The following is a 19,154-nucleotide window of genomic DNA, read 5'->3' as shown; positions in this document are numbered from 1 at the left end:
GGAATTATTTTACTGTTATATTTTGTTTAAAAAATGTATTTAAATTTATTTAATTTAAAAAAAAATTGATCTTTTATTTCATCCAGATTAAAATCCAAGATGGCAGCACGCATGGGATGGAAATGTGGATCACATCATCTTCAAAACTTTACTGCTAGATCTTCTTACTGTTTGATGAATGTGACTGCCTATGATTTTTGCTTGTTATTTCATATTCGTAGTAGCCATAGAAATGTATCCAGTACAATTAAACCTAAAACCCGTTCTAAATTTGGGTCGGGTATTGCAAGCCCCGTCACGGCGGTTATTTCCGATTCCGAAAAGACAAAAACAAATGAAGGAAGTAAGTACATAATTATAGCGGTGAGTTATGGTGAGCTCCATAATGTATGATGTGATAGACGTAATTGACTAGTTTTTAGAGTAAATGTCTTACAGACTGTCATTTTTTAGTGTTATATATATTATACGTGTAATGTTATGCGCAATTTGAATGATTTGCACAATTTTATCATTATATCCTTGCACAATTTGAAATCAAACTCAATTCAAATTGCACAGACTTTTTTTTTTACGCTGTGGCTAAAGATATGGTACCATATCCTAATCGTCTTAGGGCCGAATCGTTCCGCTACCAAAGGTACGGTAAAATTGCATTCCTAAATAATAAAACTCGTCCTAAATAATAAAACTCGTCCTAAATAATAAAACTCGTCCTAAATAATAAAACTCGTCCTAAATAATAAAACTCGTCCTAAATATTAAAACTCGTCCTAAATATTAAAACTTGTCCTAAATAGTAAAACTCGTCCTAAATATTAAAACTCGTCCTAAATATTAAAACTCGTCCTAAATATTCAAAACCTAACCCTCTAAATAATCTATCTTAAATTAAAAAAAAAAAAAATCGTCAAGCAGAGAATCGATCCTGCAAACCCTAGGCCACATAGCTGGCTTGCAGAAAACCATTTCCATAACCTACTTGATTAACATCTATGCTTACATAATGCCCTCTATAATTACCGTACCTTTAGTGTTTAGAAGTATGGATACGGTATCGTTCCTTTAGTCATAGCATTTTTTTTATTTCAGCACAGAGTAGTACTTGACAAACAAAGCTTGAAAACCTTACTTATAATATCCTGAATTGATAAATAATGTAATTAATATTTAACAAAGTCCTACACCTAGCTATATATAATTATTTTTTTTAATATCATGTTCTGTTTTCATAAAATTATTTGATACAATAAATTATCTTCATCCAGTTATCCTCTTCAATAAAATATCTTACATCATTCATAATGTTCTCTATCTATTGTGCATTAACCCATAATAATATATACGGTAATAATTCACATGATTCCTACTGAACATTACATTATAAAAGCAACAATTGCTGATGCAACAGAATATGCTTCACTTCCGATTTTTCTATGCACTAACCTACACACTGTAAACTTGATTGTTTTCAAAAATGTTAAACCTCGCTCCAATGTTCAGATCATGTGATGAGTATAAATATTTGTGTAGGTTGTTTTTTAAATACTATTTTGAACTATTCTATCTAAACTTGAAGTGCATTCACTACCAATTATATAATGACACCTGCCTATAAAATGCATTTTATCAATTTTTTGTCTTGGTTTCTCTTTTGTGATAGTACAAACTATATGAGTATATATATATTATATACAAACACCTAAGCCATAGAATGGTGTGTATTGCATTATCCATCTACATAAAAAGTTTGCAATTATATTGTTAAATTATTTTCTTTTCAAATTTGATATTTAGCATTTTTGTTAAAAGATGCTAGGCAGGCACTAAAAGAATTTGAACATCCTAAACAAATTCTGAACAATCTTGTACAACACAACCAATTGAAAGGAAAATATGTAGAATATAAAACTACAGGTGACCAGTTGAAACAGAGTGTGCTTACTGTTCATTGGCCTGTACAATTTGAAATTGTCACGACTGCTAGGAAAAAAGTTGAAGCAGAGAAAATGGCAGCAGCCCTTGCTTGTTCAAAACTGAAGGTTTGTTTATTTATTTACTAAAGGTTTTACTTTATTTATTTTGTACTACAATGCCAATACATTAATAGTGACATTACCTGATGTTTCATGCGACTAAATAGCAGTTGAGTCGAAAAGTCATTCTGTGTGTTCATATGTTTCTGTTAGACTCAATTAAATTGGGAGTGAGGTTATTTTATAGTGAGGAAAATCCTTGACTTGTGATAGGATTAGAAGGTATCAATAACTTGACTATCTATTAATCAGGAAGTTCATTGCAAATATAGAATACCTGCCTCAGCATGCAAAATAGAATTTTATCAAACATAAACTAGCTAGTATTTTTATAATATTTTATATATATAATCCTCAAGCTTTGATTAAACTCTCTTCTCCAATAATCATATGTCAGAGTTGGTCAATTGTTATTCTGTAATGTTGTGAAGGTCTCAAAACAGCCCTGTTACACTGCCTTTATATTTTCAATACGATATTGGTTTAAACTCTTCAACAATCATTACAAATTTTGTCTTTTTCAGAATTTAGGTTATTTAGACAAGCACAACCGTGCACGCATTCCTGGTAAATCAATACTTCATGAAAAAAGTGATGTAAAAGAATTTTTGAAAATGGATCTTCAGCCTTCTTGGATATCTCTAAATTCAAAACTTAAAGCAGAAGTTCTTCAAGGGTTAGAAAATCTGAAGGTATTATTTTGCTACATATTATGTGGGATTTTACTCTATCTTGAACCAATTAAACATATACTTTATGTTTCGTTATTACAACCTTTAAACCAATGTCTATATTTGTATGTTAGGTTTTTTTGTGATGCTGTACATTGCCACCGTTCGTGGATGGACATGCCATTTGAACACTTCTTCTGCAAAAACTAAGCCCCCCACCCCCCTCACACTCAGTCAGTACTTAAAAACACACCTTTTTCAGAATTTGTATTGGCCTTGCTTAATTCTCACACCGTGCCTTTGATACATTTTTTAATTGGCACTATATAAATTTATCATTTCGTAGTTATTACACGAAGGTGGCTATTTTCATGATGACTGATCCTTGGTCTACATTAATAAAAGGGAAAATTGATGTTGTTTTTCGGAAGAGTTCAATATAATTGATTGTCAATTTTTATATTCCTTTGTTTAGCGTTTCGGCAGCTCGTTTGATCAAGAACACACCAGTGGATTTCTAGACTCATTTTTGGATAAATCTGAATCAGAATATATTGATGCAATTACTGGAAAACCTGTAGTTCCAATTTCAGATGAACTAAAGCATGCTAAAAATTTAAGATTATTAAATGGACAGAATGATTTAGAATATTCAGAATCTAATCAAAGGAAAGAGGCAGCTGCACTCCCTATTGCCAATATGAGGTAACAGATATATTTTGATTTTCCTATTATAATGCGAATGGAAGATTTGTACACAATTTTGAATTGCAATTTCATTTAATTTCATCACCTGATATTTTATCACATTTTTATTTACTAATAGGGAAGAGATTCTGTCATTAATTAAGAGCAATCAGGTGGTTGTTTTATCAGGAGAAACTGGCTGTGGAAAAACAACGCAAGTTCCACAATATCTTTTTGAAGACTTTATCCAGAATGAGAAAGGGTCAGAGTGCAATATAATTGTAACACAGGTAATGGGATATTCATATTGTTAAACACTTGGCCTAGTATATAAAATAATTGAATAGTTCATAATAATAATTTAATTCGTCAAGAAAATAAAAAATGTTATTCGTTGGGTTGAACATTCCTTCACCCTACCTATATGTCTAACTATGTTGTACAATAAAAAATCAGCCAATTATTTATGCAAATTTCTCCCAACTACATAGTAGACAACATAATAGACAGACATATATAAAAGGTAATCATGGGGCCATTATACAAATAATTAAATTTTATGAGTAAAGTCGATGAATATTTAATTGAAAGATAAACTGGTGGTCTCTTTAACTAGGCCCATCACAAATATGGCATTTGGATTCTGGCCGCAAGTACAGTTGGTTTTCAAACGCCCAACAGTCACCAAAATGTTCACAAAAAACCTAAACATGTTATTTTTTATTTTAACTTTATCACTATACTTGATAGCCACGTAGGATCAGTGCTACTTCAGTGGCTCAACGTGTTGCAAGTGAACGAGGAGAACATGTGGGGAAAACAATTGGCTACCAAGTAAGACTGAACAGTAAACTGCCACAATCAAATGGATTCATTTTATTTTGTACAACTGGTATACTGCTTAGGAAACTACAAACAAACCCAACCCTTGAAGGTAGATGCTAGCTATTATTACATAATTTTTTTAGAAATAATACTAATAGTAGGAGTGTAACTCCTAATAAAGAAACAAAATACATTTTGAGAATTTGACGTTTCGATCTATTTGATCATTTTTAAGAATCTAATGAGCATGGCTCATCTTTTTTATCATATATACAATATATAATACAAATTCAAAAATTGTCATCAAAAGCATGAGAGTATTTGAATTAACCAATGAGTGACTGATATATGTTTTAGCAAATCATAGACTTAATGTATAAAAAGGAATGTAATATAATAATAATGTAAATATATTATGTCACTTTATTTGGAGTTTCACTAATATCTTTTTGTCTGAAATTATTCATAGGATCTTCTGGTAATTGTTTTTATTAATTATATATTAATATCTGTATATGATGAGTTGAATTATTCATTAGGCCCAAGCACAGCATCAATTGAAAAATAGTGTTGGTTGTATTATTAAAGAGACTTTCCCTACGTTTGTTCGATCTACTTTAAATTCACAAACTGCATTTTAAGTAAAAATGTGATGCACCCATTTTTTCAATCGTGAAGGCAAAACAAATGGATGAACTGTAACTTTTCAGTGAAAATACCAGGTATTTCCCAATTTGAATTAATGGATTCTGCCAAAAAATGAAAGACAATTAATGTAGCAAAACTAAGCCTAGCTATGCTACACCTCAAGACAGTCCACAATAGGACATTCGACAAGAGCTACTTAGGTAGTGCATTGTTTCTGTCTTTTTATGATAATTAATCATAAAACGTAAATTTAATAAGACAAGGAATGACCTGGTTTAATGTTTTATTAGTAAGTAATATCTATGCATTATTTTTACAAAACGTCAACACTGCAGGGAAAGTTTCTTTAAACTTCTTTGGATTTACAGGATTACACGATATATCTAAATTTTTCAAATGTTGCTATATTAATTATTTTAAATGACATTTTGTATTTTTTTTCTATTATTTTCATAGGAATAAGTCATGTAATCATTGATGAAGTTCATGAAAGAGATGTAGATACAGATTTTCTATTGATATTGATCAAGAAATTTATCCAAGATAATCCAAATATACATGTAGTATTAATGAGTGCTTCAATAAATGCATCAATGTTCAGTGAATATTTTGACAAGTAAGTTGCATTCATTATTCATTTCAATTTGTCAAAACCAAGCTGGAACTGAAATAGCCCACAATTATTAACCACACATTTTGATAGTACAATAACTTTGGTTTGCAAAAATATATAGCAAATGTTTAAGTTATTATTATGGAGCCTCAGACCCAAAGTATATACTGTATCTTTTTTCTCCTCTATAAATTAGGCAAATTACTGAAAAATTGACAATGGGTATCTGTATTTTTTTTGTATATACACAGCCGGCCCCAGCAAAGACCAACCATGTGTTGATCTGGGCATTTGTGTGAATTGATCTCAATGGAGATACAAATTAAAACAGCCAGAAATAAATTGCAGAGCCTTATGCAAAACCCCCAATTCCTCAGTCTCTGATAGAGACAGAGTTTTTTTTAAAGAATATAATTTGTATAAATCAATCTTTTATTTTGGAATCTCTGGTCCATTGAAAATAAACAGAATCTCGAATAATTAACAAATTTAAGTAAAGTATATACAGTAAGTGACTTAGTACAATATGACTCACTCTCATCTCAGAATACTATTCTATCTGGAGAGCATCTTAGACGCATAATACATTATATACTAACATTGAGAACCTACTATATATTCAGGCCATGTATCGATTTTCTTAACAATTTAAAAAAATAAAGAATCTACATTCTGTAAAGCTGATAATACAATTTCAAATTATTTAATTTCCCTGTTATTATTCTCTCTATATTTAGCTGTCCAATTATCACAGTGCCTGGCTTTACATACCCAGTCAAAGAGTTCTTTCTACCTGAAGTACATAAGTTGATTGGTTACAGGAGTCAAAGGTCACAGATTAATAGCAATAATGAGAACATGCTGCAACACCCTTTTACTGATGTTGATTGTGTTGTTGAACTTATAAATCACCTTGATAAAACCAATCCAGAGGTAAGTTCATTATACATGAGTGGATATATACACCAGTTTGAACATTTTTTCATCGAACAGCTGCAATTATGGCTTTCTCGTAAAGTTGAACCAACAGTACACAAAGGGAAATAACCACAATTATATAACAATGATAAATTTAATGGTAACATTTGGCAAAACAATTTTCTTTCTGAATCCCAAAATAAAAAATTGCCACAAAAAAAACCGCCAATTCCCAAGCAATAATCACCCCCCAACAGTATTCCTATTACAAGTACAATGTCTATAAATCCCCAGTCTTCCCCAACTATTAGAATTATAAATATCAGACTAAATTAAAACAATTTGATATTTTCCAACATCACCCAGTTAATTAAAGTTCTCAATATAGTGTTTCTTCTTCCTCTTTTGTCCCTCAACACTGAATAAAAGATGAAAGTTTATCTTCTCTGTCTGTAGATGGAGTAATGAAGTTTTATGTAATAATTGTTTTTATTTTTTTTTTTATGTAATAAGTGTTTTCTTCTGCTCTATAGGGTGCCATTTTATGTTTTCTCTCTGGTTGGCAAGATATTAAAACTGTATATGATCAGCTGACAGACAATCAGGTGAAGTTACTTTATATTTCCTTTTTTTATTCCAAGTCAACGCTCCCAAAAAACTAGACATTCTCGGGCAGCTCAAGGGTGTCGGGAGAGTCGACATACCATATTTTCTTGCTCTGTTCTGAATATATTAATGATAGTTTCAATATAGAGGGATTCAGGAAAAGATAATAAATGAAAATATTTGTATTCACTAACTGTGCATTTGGTAATCACAGTTTATAACTAGATATGAACTCGTCACTTGAGGACGAGTTTGGTTATCCGCCCGCAACAAAACGTATCTTGCGTATTAAAGTACTTCTCAGTTATGACTTTTCCAAAAAAGTAGCCTATTCAAAATTAAAACTGCCCTTTCAGTGTAATAACCAAATAAATCCTTTTAATTAATTGTTTTCCCGTGATGGGATTTGAACCCGATACCTCTGATACCAAAGTCGGTTGCACTACACATCGAGCCATATGAGCACCTGCCGAAGACAACCCGAAGAAAGATTACTCGTTCATTCGGTATGTCGTGAACCCCTCGATGCAAGTTGATTATTACATATCAAACTAAATCATAATTTTCACTATGATGATATCTTCACAAATTTTAAACAGTGACATATTATGAAAGTGCATACTTTCAAGTTTTATATATTAACATGTGAAGGAAAAAGATAAACGTTATGTTTATTGTTTTGATCTTTGAAAATGTTATTGTTTGTTTGATGATAAACATTTCAAAAATTATATTTAATATGCAAATAATGTAGCCATCAAACACTTTTTAACATTCAAGACTATAATAAATCAGACCTATGATTCATACACTGCAAGAAAATAAAATAAAAAATGGGGCTAACCTTGCATTCTGATGAACTGTTTCCTTTTTAAAATTAGACATATTTTGCAACAATTTCACAATTTGTTGACGTTTTCGTGCGCAACCTGTCATGTTTAACGTGCTCGTAGAACGCCAATTTAAGTTTTCAAAATGAATAAAACAACGTAAAATTGTTAACCGAAGTTTGAAAAACACAATTTATGTAAAAGAAAAGCTTATACGCGTTCTCTGCGCCATGCGCGCGTAAAAATGTGCGCACCAGTGGCAATTTTTTAAACGCTTAAAATGACCTGAAACGTGCTCTAATTTAATCAGAAATTGATTTGAAGCATTTTAAAATTTCAAACGCCGTTTACGCGTGCACTTTCTAATGTTATAAAATTCGGTAGGGATAAAAAAAGTTAACAATTGATGTGAAGCAAACGTGGCTGAAAATTACGTTAAGAAATATTTATCTGTTTCAAAGTTATGATCAATTTAAGATTTTCAGAAAATCGCGCGTAACTTACGATACGCGCCTCTGACAGCGTCCACAAGCTTGGCTGCACAATTTCAGTTAAATGTCTATATGTTGACCAAGTAACAACATGTTATGTTAACGCGTTGCAGAGAAACAGCGTGAACAAATTTGGAGCATTTTAAAATTTCAAACGCAATTTACGCAAAAATTTTCTAGTCTCCAAAAATGTTCTAAAGATCGAAAAAGTTAGCCATTGATGTGAAGAAAACGTGGCTGAAAGTTACGTTAAAAAATATTTATCGGTTTCGAAGTTATGATCAATTTAAGATTTTCAGAAAATCGTGCGTAACTTACGCTACGCGCATCTGAAAGCGTCCAAAAGCTTGGCTGCACATCTTCAGTTAAATGTCTACATGTTTACCAAGTTACAACATGTTATGTTAACACGTTGCAGAGAAACGGCGCGAACAAAAGTGGCGGAAAGAAAGAAGAATAATAAAAAAAAAAAAAAAGAAACGCTACAATTCCAAGGGCTTATCCGCTTGAGGCGGATAACCAAAAAGCACATAAAGGTATAAAATTATTGCTATAAAAATTAAAACTTGTGTTTTTACTTTTTAACAGAACACACACAATCGTAAAGTTTTGCCAGTACATTCTAACTTCTCTATCAACGAACAGCAAGAAATTTTTAAAAGGTTAGTAGTAAGTTTCAGTGATTTCCAAATATTACCGAAATTTGTTATAGTAATGGTTTGAAAATTCTGTTTTATTTGATATTGTCAAATCATGTCAACATAAATTAAGTTGTCTTTGAAACTGAATAATTCTCATGGAAACTTGATACTGGTATATCAGAGATGTTTATTTTGACAAAAGGATATAGTTAGTTATTACTAGTAAAAACTAATTTCCAATTAATTAATTTTTTTATTTTATTATTTATTATTTATAAGTGCCTTTACAAAGAAAGATCAAAGTGCTATACAGAGTAATAACACAGAAAAAACTATACAAAATAATATATATTGAAACAAATAAGTTTTAAGGTGTTTCTAAAAAAGACAAGAATTAGGAGGCTGTCGAATTACCAATGAGATATTATTCCAAAGTTTAGTGATCATAGGAAATAAAATGCACTGTCACCAAAAACCTTTCTAGTGACAGGAACAGAAAGGCATAGATTGTCCATGGATGATCTAATGCTAGGCTGACGAGGCCCATGTAAATTAATATCTTGGATATATTTCCAAGCAATTTCTAAAGATTTGAGGCTCTAATAACAATTCATTGTTTTCATTTAGCCCACCCGAGGGGATACGAAAGATTGTTTTAGCTACAAATATAGCAGAGACGTCTATCACCATCAATGATGTTGTATATGTAATTAACGTAGGAAACCACAAAGAACAACGCTATAACTCAGATGTTGGGGTAAGGCTTTAATAGAACTTCTTTTGTAAAATATTTGTTATTTAGTATTCATTTATAATAAATAAATTTGTGAGTTTTAAGACATGTTTAAAATGAAGCGTCGTTCATCATAACATTTTAAAAGTGTGAATAACTTGTGTTGCATGCTCTTATCATCATCAAAACAAACAAATACATTACTGATTAGCAGAGGTACGCTGTAAACCATAGAATGATGATGTCATTCAATGTGTGTGTCCCAAACACTCTCTAATGCAAATTAACTGATTCATATCTTTCTTATAGGTATCTTGTTTAGATCTTCAATGGATTTCACAGGCAAGTGTTATACAGCGTAAAGGACGAGCTGGACGCTGTCAACCTGGTGAATGTTATCATTTGTTCACACAAGAAGACTACAAACAATTAGGTACAGTAATTTAACCCTTGTGTGCGACTCTCTTCCAAAAGCCTGTTTGTTATTCTACCTATTATTTTAAACCAGAATATTAATATTTATTTTGGCCTTAATATTGTTTCCAATATCGTTTTCTGACCGCAGATGAATACCAAGTTCCAGAGCTTCTACGAGTTCCTTTAGAGCAGGTCATAGTTCATGCGAAAGTTCATGACCCTAATGTAAATGCTGAGGAGTTTTTATCGCAGGCTCTTCAAGCTCCTACCTTTGAAGCAGGTATGTAATTGAACTAAAATGAATACAGATGAGTTTGGTAACTTATAGTTAATTAGCCTGGAAATTAGATATCTAATTAGCTATTGTTAGTATGTGTATTATACCACATTTGTAGAAATTACCCAAAATAAATTACTTGGCCCCAAATTTTCTACATCGCATCCTATTAACTTTGTACAAGAGAAAAAAATGTTAGCTTGCTATGTATCCATAGTACAGTATACTAAATGAATATTGGGAGAATATGTGGGGTAATAAACCTGTGACTCACAGCCTACTTCTTAAGCTCTGTCTACACTATCAAACTAGTTTGACAAAAAAAGTGTGCCCAAATATGGTAGTGATATGCTTAAATATGGTAGTGATATGACATCACTTTTTTGTCACATAAAGTTTGATAGTGTTGAAAGTGCCTTTGTGTCATACAGCTGCCACCAAAATTACTCATTTGTCTGTCTATATGATGTATGATCAAATATAAATATGAGTTGAAACAACAAATACAAAGCATTATTTAGTTGTTGTTATAACATGCATGAGTGTGCTCTTTTTGTATTATATTATAACCTGACTTTTAACAAATTGATAGCAGGCAGTGAATGTGTGAACATAAAATAGTACATTCTGAATATTTTTTATTATTCAGTTGACAAAGCAATTGAAGTTTTGACAGAGATGAACATTTTAGATCAAAATGAATGTCTAACACCTTTAGGAAATAAAGTATCCCAGATAAGCACAGATCCAAAGCTTGCTAAAGCACTTGTTTATGGCTCAATATTCAGGTCAGTATACCTTCCATTTCTCCTTCTCAGATTCTTGTTATCACCTTCACATACATAACTAGCCTGTCAATGGACTCTTGTCGAGTAATCAACTGATTACACATTGTATCGCATGTATTATATTTATATAATCTTCCCATGGCACACTGTTAGTGCTAATTAAATTCTTTTTTTTCTAAACCATTAATGTAAGCCAATGAATATGCTCATTAAGAACATAAATGAAACCATTAAACTAGGGCCTTATAGTATTTTCAATAATAATGAGCCACTTTATTTATATAATAGATAATATTTTTTATAATCTGGTAATCTTCTTTAATATATAGAATTTTTTTTTATAATTGTTTTTTGAAGATGTATTGTCCCCCAAAAACATGAAAATGAAGACTTTGAATAGGCAGTTTTAATAAATGTATTCACTTCTGTAAATAATTTAGTGAATAACTATTATGTAACATTAAAATGACACATTCAACAACAAAAATTTAATTTTAGGGGGACGAAATATCATTAAATTTCTCAAATCGCAAATCCTAAAATTGATGATTGAATAAGAATAAAAAACAATATTTACTTGCTTAATAGGAAAAATGGCAATAATAAAAATGCTAAAAATGAAAAATAGAAATTCTTATTTTTACTTATATTATTTGGTGCTTAAGTTTTTCATTCACTGGGTAGCTTATTTGAAATTGAATATGGAATAAATAATGAGAGGTATGGCATGCCCTTGCGTCATAAATAATGAGAGGTATGGCATGCCCTTGCGTCATATATATTTTCTTGTTTGTAGGTGTCTGAATCCAGTAATAAGTATTGTTGCTGGTCTCAGTGCAAGAGAACCAATGAAAGAAAACCTTACCAATCGAAACAAGATCATGTCGGTTCGTATGATTTTATGATGTATATTTTACCCTCCAATTAATTACCTCCCAGTTCAGACTGCCACAAAATACAGCTAGCTATTGGTTGCCTAAAGTAAATTTAGTTGGAGACTGAATTTATTGCATTTCAGTCTGTAACTTTGATTTGAGGGATTTTTATAACAAAATATTCATACTCAAAACAGCTTTTCAAATGAGAATACTTTCATAGCTCGAATAAAAAAGAACAGTTCTAGAGATTTTTGTTTAGAGTGCCCTCTTTATTTTTTTTAGTTCAATAATTAAGGGGTAATTAAACTACAGTAAATGAATTTTTCTGTGGGGAAAAATCGTCCTGGTTAGAAAATTTTGGAAAGAACCTTCAAATATTAATATGAATTATAATGTACTGAAAGCACAAAAGATAACATCTGTAAAACCAAGTTACATTGTCAATAAAATTAGAAATTTATATTAATGTAATTATCAGATGACATTGAAATTACAATTATTCTATTCAAATTTTATTTATAAATATTATGGTTTCCAAGCCCGTAGCCAGAGTGGTTCAAGGGTTTGAATGAACCCCCTTTTTTCCTATAGTGTCCTTTTGACAGAGATGGTAAATAGGCCTAACTAGACTTGCTCATGACGAGCTTTGCACCTTTTGTGGACAAAACATAGCATCCTGTTAAATTTCTGGCTAAGAAATTGCTTTCTTTACTTTACTATTTTATTTCAACTTTCTTAGGTAAAACAATTATATAGCGGTTCATCCAAGAGTGATCATATTAGCAGATTAAACATTTACAATGCCTGGGAAGAGAGTCTAGCTGAAGGCTCAATGAATTGGTTTGTACAAGATAACTGTCTAGATAAAGGAACATTGTTTTTCATTAGAGGTGAGTCTATACATAAAACCCCTATTCTGGGGACATCCCTATTACAAAGACACTTTCCCATGAAATTAACAAGGGACAATGTTTTAACACTATGACAAACCTCTATAAGAGGACAGTTTATTGTGCCCTACTATGTTCTGCTATGACACAAGTTAAAAACATGCCAGTACAATCAGTCTTTGTCTCCTAGCAGGTTGTCAGTAGTTAATTATTTACAATTATTAGTTATTAAAGATGTATTGTCCCTTGAAACACAAAAAAATGAAGGTCAAAATATTCTAATTTTAAATTGGCCATATCAAAGTAATATTAAAGTTATTCACTTTAAGTCGAAAATTCCAGCCAAAAACAACAAGTTTAAGTAATTAACAGGTAAATTAGTTTGATTACATTTCGTCTGGAAAATCGTCGCGAGTGAAAGTAAACAAAGATTTCAAACCACGAGTACGCATTATGCATATGCTAATTAGGATTGTTTACAACTCGTCATGGTTTAGAAGGTATTTTCACACAGATCGTGAGGAAGTTTTATGATTATGCATACAGAGTAGCCAAACAAGCGCGTTTCATTATGGGATATGTTTTGATTGAAAACTTTGACTGGAAGTCAAAGTTATTTTTTTAAACAAAAAAACGTCTGTATTTCAGTTAAATGATTTTTTTTTCGACAAATTTTTGGTGATAGTTAATAACTATTATGATACTTCAAAATGACCCACCTTTTTTCGAAATCTTTTATTTTTTTGGAATTAGTCAAAGGGACAATACATCTTTAAAGGAATACTTTAGATTATTTATAAATTTCTTATTATTGTTGATAATATAAAAGCTGATACTGTAGGCTAACTTTGTATTGCAATGCACTTCTAATACTGCATTCCAAACAACTTTAGCCATATTTTATTATTCCAATATATAGAATAAGAAATACTATATTCTTTACTTACCAATATAAAAAATATCAGAAAAGCAAGCAATTATGATTCAGATTTGTTATGTCAGTTGCCTATTTTTCTACTTATTTTTGATTGGTTAATTAATTTTTCATCTCAAGACTCTTGGTATCTATAAATATGTCAATATGTCTGAGTATGTTTTATTCCATAAGATGAAACAATAAAGTTTGAATTTATTATCATATATCCAACATATTAGTGGACTCTCTGGTTACTTATGAAGTTCGTTATTTAAAAAAATTAAGGTTTGCGTCGACAATTTTCTGAGAATTTAAGGGATGCAGGAATGAGATCAAGGTATTCTAATTACAAAGAGAATCATGAAGAATTAATAAAGGTAAGTTTGTTTTTGTGAGTAATTATCTTCCAGCTTGCTATTTCAATTTAATGCTCGGACTGATATATTATAACAAATATACAGTAGTTTATTTAAAAAATAAAACAAGTAAAATATTATAATGAACGAGAAAAGGAGGTAATTACAACACAACAACAACCTAAAAACAAAACTACAATATTATGCCTATTTACAATGTTTTTTAGGCTGTCCTTTGTGGTGCATTTGTTCCAAATATTCTGCAAGTTCGAAGGGGATCACACATTGAAGGAAAGTTTCGTTCCAATAAACTTTCATTTAAAGACATGTGAGTTACTATAAAATACCTACAACTGTAAATATACAGATGATGATCAAATAAAGATCGAAATGTTTTATATAAATGTACATGTATGTAAAATTCTTTCTGACCCAGACGTTTTGAGCAAGCCCAAAAGATTTTCGAGACTTTACTGTAATATATATTTTGAATTTGTACGAGCATTGCTCTGGGGATACTATATATAGACAAGTTAAAATCATGGACACTTCACTGGAAGCTATATGTAAAAAGATTGATTTGCTCTCTAGTTTTAATATGGGTTGTTCGAATCCTATTACCTGGCTATCAGTTTGGTTTAAGTTCACTTTTGTTCAAGTCTTATTCTTCCGATTTCAGAGTTATGCATATTCAAAGGAAATTAATTTGAAAGCAATTTTTAAAGGAAATTACCCTGTACATGCTGAAATTTAACTATTACAGATTCACACATACAAATCAAATCAATAGATCAAAAAAGTATTTTTTATAATTGTTTTGTATAAATAAATTTAATAAATAATTAAGTTCATTAATGTTTCAGGCATGTTGGTAAAGTCTTACTTAGAGGAAGATCTGTTAACTCAAAAGAAAAATCCTACAAATCACGATGGCTGACATATTTTGCAAAAGTAAGCGGATGTGAAGGAAAAAAATTCTGTAGTTAACCTACTTTTAAACCTTTTATGATTGTGTTTGTTAGAAATTAGTCATAATCTTTTATTTTGCAGGACATTTATTAAATAAATGTTTTTTATTGTACTACCCTCTGGTCATCATACAGGGTTTCCTCTATATATATATATTACGGCGCCAGCCTTGGTATTGTAGTGCGAATGCACTTTTTGTTAATAATAATTTCAAGAATTTATGAAAATTGGTAAATTACAGTTTCCCATGTTGAATCGAAGCTTCTTAACAAACTTTTATTTTTTAGTTAAATCATGTTAAACTCATGTTACGTATAGTTGGCGGATTAACATTTAATATGTACAGTTACTGTTATGAAGTTCAAAATTAAGAGAAAAAAATTAATTTATTTTTATAATTGCCACATACACAAAGGAATTTCAATATATTTTCTTTCAGACTCAATCAAGTGCAACATTTATCCATGAAACTTCAATGGTACATCCATTAGGCTTAATATGCCTTGCTGCCAAGTCAGCCTGGACAGAGAGGGTCTCACCTGACCTAGGTAATCAACTATGCAATGTATATCCAATCAAACAAGGTGTTTGGCTATGTACATTATTTACAACATTTTTTGTTAGAATTTAAATGGAAACTGGACAGATCTGACTAGAGTTAAATTGTATTATTGAAATGCTGATTTTTGTGAACTGTTATGGCAATGAAACTGTATTATAAGTGTGATAAATGGTTTGACAGAGTTTTGTCAAAAGAAACTATTTCAGAGACTCTCTTGCCAGCCTTTTGATATTGCAATTTACACTGCACATACAGTATATCAATCTTGAATAGTTAAACACTTGTTGCATTTTAAGGGTTGCATTGCTTATAAAGAAACAATAATTTGATTGGCCAAAGTGGTTAAGGCAGGGGTAGGAGTGAATGCATTGGCCATAAAATAGGTTCATGGCTTTCCTTGACCATAATTCTTGTGGTAGAACTATAGTCTTCTAAGATTAAAGCGCATTATTTACATGACTATTGAACCTGTTTGATAAAATCATTTATTACTATTTTAATAGATGAGCGACTTCGAGGGAACTTGGATGAATACAATTTAAATCAAATTGTAAAATTAAAAATAGCACTGACAAATGATGAACAAAAGTCAATCAGTTTTTTTATGTACAGAGACGTAGCTGAGATCTTACTGGATGTTATGGAGCATGTGCATAGGATGGTACAAGAGTCTCTTGACAATTATATGGTATGTCAATGCTTAAAAACACCCCCCCCCCCCTCCACACCAATATTGATGCCTCCTGGGGTAATAAATTGGGCAACAGAAAAATCTTCTTAATTTTTTTAGGCGAAAGATTTATAAAAAAAAAGCTGGATAACAAAAACATTATTTAATAGTCTATAGATTAACATAACTTTCAGCTTTATGAGTTTTGTGGAACAATATAACTATTTTCAATTACAAAAATTAGATACAGTATTTTCAAATACTTACTGACTGACATCAGAAAATGAAGGATTTTGATAAAATGGAAACTCATTGTTTATTAAACTATTTTCTTTGTCAATTAATCCTTCACACATACATGTCAATAGAGCAATCAGACTACGCATACGATGGGTTAGTTTCGTTAACGTTATTTACAATATTAACAGTTAATTTGCAACTTAACCAAAATACCACATTAAATAATAAATTTAATAAAATTCCAAATGCTTAATATTTTTTAAAGGAGGAAACATAATTTTAATATTTACTTAATTGTACTTCATCTTCTTTATTCATTTAGACTGAAGAAAATGTGGAAAAACATAAGTGCATTGTGGGTATAGTTTGCAGCCTGCTATCAAGTGTACAACAGCCATATATTGAGGAAAAAGGAGGAAAGAAACAGAAAAATATACAGATATTAGATTCAGATGATGAACTAACGGATTCAGAGAAGATACGATGGTGATGCCTCGCTGTTTGCATGACAGCTGTGTGATGCTAGGTAAACTTTCTCAATTTCTTGAGTTGCTTTATTGGTGTAAAGCCTACGATTTAAACCCCGCGATTTAAACCCCAACCGATCTACAGTATGAATGTTTGCTGTAGGAATTCTGTGGCATCACGGCATTCATGAAAAACACCCTTGGGTGAATCAAATGTTTAAAGTATTATTACAACAATACTGCAAACATTATCATGCAGTTATTATGGTTGAATTGCTTTTGCTTCAGTGACATTGGTACAAAGCACATCCAATTCATCGAGGGTTAAATAGAAGTGGCCAAATAATGGTTTTATTCACCTAGTATTATACAATTACCGTACTGACGTGGGTATAAGCCCACCCTCATTGAACATGAAATCACGTCAAGTTTGGGGGGTGGGCTTATACCCGAGGATCCAAAAATGCAGATCGTCAAAAATGGCACATGTACTGTGTATTCAACATTCCTCCTCTGAAACCACCATGCGAACGCCCTCACGAGGTGTAGAGTGTCGGAAAATAGCTTATAGTTCGTGTAATTTATCGTAGAATATCTTATTTTAAATATCATTTGAACAAGAATTTATCAAGCAGAAAAGCAAGTATACAATGTACCACAGAAATTTAATAAGCTTGTTTATGGCAGCCGATACCAAATAGGGGTTTTCCGTTTTGGCGACTTGTGATTCGAGCGTCATGTGTGAAGCAATCTTCGACCGCGATGGAGTGTAAACAAAACAGGACCGCTAGGCCTCATATGGCCTAGCGTATATTACCCTAGCGTATAATATAAGCCTAGCTTGATTATGATCAAAGGTAGTGTATGCGGGGTATGGACATCGCCAAATGCAAAATAATGTATTACAGCACACACTGTAGATCTTTGAATTAATGGGTGGGCTTACACCCGAGCGCCTCATTTTTCATGAAAATTAGTCAAAAGTTGGGGGTGGGCTTATACCCGAGTATGGACTTATATCCGCGTCAGTACGATAATATAATCTAATAATGAATATTTTATGAGTTAAGTTCATGGAACAGTAAAAAATGAATAATATTCTCCATTCAATGGATACAAAACATTTTATCATTTGTTTTTATATCACATCTGCTGTTAAATTTTAATTTAATTAATATCCATTGCTTCCATCTTGAATGCTATGTCGTAATGTAGTCCATGGCAAAAAGACGGTGGTCAGATTTTGGCAGCAAAGCACATCTATTATAGATGGCACACTTTACATATTAGTTTTTGGCATTATTATCAGCATATCTCGTGGCACAAACTCAAGCTGGCTGTTGAATAGAACCGTTAAATTTTAAGAAAATTGATATGAAATCAACCAATCAAAGTGTTATGCGAATAATAATTAGGAATGAACAAGTGTGCAAAGCAAGCGTTCATGTGATTTTAAACAAATACATTTTACCACACAAGTTTGAATTATAAAAATTTGTCTATTTTTATTTCCAGTAATACTTTATGTAATTTAAAAGTTTGAATGAAAAGAACAACTTGATTGAAATATTATTATATTTTCTACAGTACCATATGGTACACAAGGTTTATTTTCCAATTTACCAAAAATAATAAACAAATAATGAATGTTTATGAGTTGAATGGTACAAATAATGGCATAAGGTGAATGTAGATTGAAAGGTTAAATTTAATAACATTATTTGTACCATTCTACAAATATAAAACATTCATTATTTGTTTTATATAACATCTAAATAGATTTCTGTCAATTGAATCATTTTGAATAAAGCTAGGCCTACATTTGATTCACATTGAAACAGCAACATTTTTTTGGTTTTTTGTAACATATTTGTTTTTTTATAATATATCAAATTTTCCATACGCGAACAAATAGTGTGTATTATTGCATGCCATGTGACCCAAAATCATCCAATCCAATTACAGGAATTTATTTAGGTGTTATATAAACACATATAAGACATCTGAACAGAAAATAGAGGTATG

General features: G+C 31.1%; 1 protein-coding gene across 1 annotated transcript; it reads left to right on the top strand.

Annotated features, from left to right (window-relative positions):
* The first annotated feature begins 99 nt into the window (after nucleotides 1-99).
* On the top strand, nucleotides 100-18,751 carry LOC144835431 (ATP-dependent RNA helicase DHX30-like). Its single transcript, XM_078690517.1, has 22 exons — nucleotides 100-343; nucleotides 1,798-2,042; nucleotides 2,561-2,728; nucleotides 3,183-3,412; nucleotides 3,534-3,684; nucleotides 4,145-4,328; nucleotides 5,324-5,483; nucleotides 6,218-6,413; nucleotides 6,932-7,003; nucleotides 8,914-8,987; nucleotides 9,594-9,723; nucleotides 10,009-10,132; nucleotides 10,265-10,396; nucleotides 11,043-11,181; nucleotides 11,978-12,068; nucleotides 12,799-12,949; nucleotides 14,151-14,242; nucleotides 14,449-14,549; nucleotides 15,085-15,172; nucleotides 15,630-15,738; nucleotides 16,256-16,440; nucleotides 16,985-18,751. The coding sequence occupies exons 1-22, from the start codon at nucleotides 100-102 to the stop codon at nucleotides 17,150-17,152; spliced, it is 3,234 nt and encodes a 1,077-aa protein (XP_078546643.1). The 3' UTR covers nucleotides 17,153-18,751.
* Nucleotides 18,752-19,154: the final 403 nt, after the last annotated feature.

The sequence above is a fragment of the Antedon bifida genome, chromosome 1 (genome assembly GCF_963402885.1).
Source record: "Antedon bifida chromosome 1, ecAntBifi1.1, whole genome shotgun sequence".
Taxonomy (NCBI): domain Eukaryota; kingdom Metazoa; phylum Echinodermata; class Crinoidea; order Comatulida; family Antedonidae; genus Antedon; species Antedon bifida.
Note: the sequence above shows the minus strand (reverse complement) of the source record. Positions and strands in the feature narration are given on the sequence as shown.

Bases quoted from the DNA above. Each gene is read 5' to 3' on its own strand.
- LOC144835431 (XM_078690517.1), top strand. From the start codon at position 100: ATGGCAGCACGCATGGGATGGAAATGTGGATCACATCATCTTCAAAAC. The intron at 344-1,797 runs GTAAGTACATAA...TTTGATATTTAG, and splicing joins GACAAAAACAAATGAAGGAA to CATTTTTGTTAAAAGATGCT. The intron at 15,739-16,255 runs GTAATCAACTAT...CTATTTTAATAG, and splicing joins GAGGGTCTCACCTGACCTAG to ATGAGCGACTTCGAGGGAAC.